The sequence below is a fragment of the Quercus robur genome, chromosome 3, assembly GCF_932294415.1.
Source record: "Quercus robur chromosome 3, dhQueRobu3.1, whole genome shotgun sequence".
In the NCBI taxonomy this organism is placed as follows: Eukaryota; Viridiplantae; Streptophyta; class Magnoliopsida; order Fagales; family Fagaceae; genus Quercus; species Quercus robur.
This window is the reverse complement of record NC_065536.1, coordinates 58,047,857-58,050,491: the sequence shown is the minus strand read 5'-3', so window position 1 is coordinate 58,050,491 and position 2,635 is coordinate 58,047,857. Positions and strand designations below refer to the sequence as shown.

The 2,635-nt window shown below is 46.8% G+C and overlaps 1 protein-coding gene across 1 annotated transcript; it reads right to left on the bottom strand.

Moving 5' to 3' along the window:
• Positions 1 to 339: 339 nt before the first annotated feature.
• LOC126719842 (uncharacterized) lies at positions 340 to 930 on the bottom strand. Its single transcript, XM_050422354.1, has one exon. The coding sequence runs from the start codon at positions 928 to 930 to the stop codon at positions 340 to 342; it is 591 nt and encodes a 196-aa protein (XP_050278311.1).
• Positions 931 to 2,635: the final 1,705 nt, after the last annotated feature.

Here is a 2,635-nt window from a genome sequence, read left to right as displayed (position 1 = left end):
AATCATGCCTTTTGGAATGACCAGCTTCCCGTCGAAGCTCATCAGAGGAGAGATATAGGGCATCAAGTCCTCTGGTTTTAACCTTAGCCCCTTGTAGAGGTCGGGGTACATCACCTCGGCCACACTACCTCCATCCACCATCACTCTTTTCACATTGTAGTCCCTGATTCTGAGAGTGATCAACAACGCATCATCATGGGGCTGGGTGGTTCCGATCTTGTCCTCTTCTGGAAAACTCAAGATTGGGCGAAAGTTCATTCTGGCCCTCTTCGGCCTTAGTTGGGACTCCTCGGCAGACAACTAAGTCACGGACAACACTCGTGAAAGGCACGTGCCTGTTCATACTGGCGCGGCTAGGATTACATTGATCGTCCCCACGGGTGACCTTAGGGCAGTATCTTTCTGGGGTTCCTGGTGGGTTTGGCCTTGATGACCCCCGGAGTGATGTTCAACTTTCCTCCTCATACTAGCTGGTCCAAGTAGTTCTAGAGGTTCCTGCAGTTCTCCGTGGTCTTGGTGATATTGGCAATAAAAGTTCTGATTGCTCCTCGTGGACTCTCCCGCCATTTTATTCGGCCACTTGAAGTAGGGCTCGTTCTTGATTTTCTCCAACACTCGATGTACTGATTCTCGGAATACAATATTGACAGTCTGTGTGTTGGCTGCTCTGGATTGCCCTACGAAATCTCTCCTCAGGCAGCTGCTGTTATATCGGTCCAACCTGAAATCCCTCCTCTCCTGAGGGATAACCTTCTCTTTTCCCTTACCTTGCAGCTGGTCTTCCTCTACTTGTTTATACTTGTCGATCCAATCTATCAGTTGGCGCGTACTGGTGGCCAGCTTGCCAGTCAAAAACTTCCTCAAGCCGTGCTTGGCTAGGAGACTGTTTTTGAAGGTGCTGAGGGTGACATCGTTAAAATTGTTGTCCATTTATTATACATCTCCCAATATCTGTCCAAATAGGCCTTTAGAGTTTCTCCATTATGCATGGATAACGATAATAAAGCGCTCAAGGGCCAAGGAGCTCTGCTGTTTGTGACGAAACAAGAGCCAAAAGCTTGGGTTAGCTGCCTATAAGAATCTATGGAATTCGTCTTTAAGCCATTAAACCACCTCATTACCACTAGTCCCAAGCTAGACGGGAAAACCTTGCACATCAGCGCCTCGTTTTTAGAATGGATAGCCATCCTCTAGTTGAACTGGCTCATGTGCTCCACGGGGTCTGTTTTGCCATTGTAAATGGCAAAAGTTGGCTGTTGGAATCGTCGAGGAAGTGTAGCCCCTTCTATGTAGTGCGTGAAAGGTGACTTGACGAGTTGATCCAGTGCCTTGCTCATGGCATCGTTTCCCAAGCCCCTAGAAGATGGGTTTTTACGCTTACACCTCCGGTAGTGCTCTTCTTCGTGAGAAAAGGTCTTACTTGGGGAAGTTCTCGATCTTTGCCTATAGTCACCGTCACTTTCATCAGAGGATATGTAAAGCCTAGAATGAGATCGCCCTCATTGAGCATGGCGTAGCCTTCTCTTCAAATCATCTATCTCTCGCTGCATGGCCTGCTTATCGTTCTGACTCTAGGATACATGACTCCTAACTTCTTCTGGTTGCACGACCCGGTTGTTATTTCGTCTTTGAAGCACATGACTGCCCACGCGAGAATAGCTTTTGCTGGTTTGAGTGGTGTGCGCACTTCCCTCTTGGAACCTTCCATTCTCTTCGTTTCGATCACGCTCAGGGTTAGGAAAGTTGTCCTATTGTTGGGATCTAGCCGGTTCAGGCTGACGGAAGTCTGCTTGATGAGGGCTTGATCCTACCATGCTTGATTGTTGCCCTTACTAACACACAAGTTCTTCCCACAGACTGTACCAATTGTAGGGCCTGGGTTCGAGCACTTCTTCTATTGGATGAGTAGACTCAAGCCCAACTAGTCCAATACAATAAATTTATAGAGAATGGGTTTAAAAACTAGGTCTTAGTCAGGATTACAACAACTAGACACGATTATTTATGGATTGAATAATAAGGATATAAACTAAAGTATGAAGTTTTGTTCTCGGGCACTTCGTCCGAGGAACTTAGTGTTCTTCTTCTTTCTTCAATGCTAGGTTCCAAAGGCTTCCAAGATCATGCAAATTTCTCCCGTATTCTCCTTTTTTCTCTCTTCTCATTTTCGATCCCCCATTCTTGGAGGATCTCTCACATTATATATCTCCTTCCAATCAATCTTGGCCCTCCATCTGTTGATCATGCAAGTCCTTACTCGAGTGCTCGTCCCATCAGCCACCTTCCCAAACTCTCTGTGAGTTGCGGCAACCAAGACTGCACTGTTCAGGGTCATTTCCTCATTAATGTGGCTAGAATGTTAGTTGGGTGCATTTAATGCAGAGGTGACAGTTTCTCCTTGAATTGCTCCTACACCATACCCCCATGGGTGTCCTACTGTACTTGTCCTTTTTTCTGGGGGTGTTTTGGGAGGCTGTCTTTGACGGCGTGCCATTCTTTCCTTCTAGGATTTGGAATGCCGAGAATAGGATCGTCCTCGGCAACGTTTCTAGGCTATTTGGGCTTTCTTTGTTCGTCCTCAGCCATTTCTTCCTCCTCGGTGTGGGCCTTGGGCTTAGTATAAAGTACATACTAA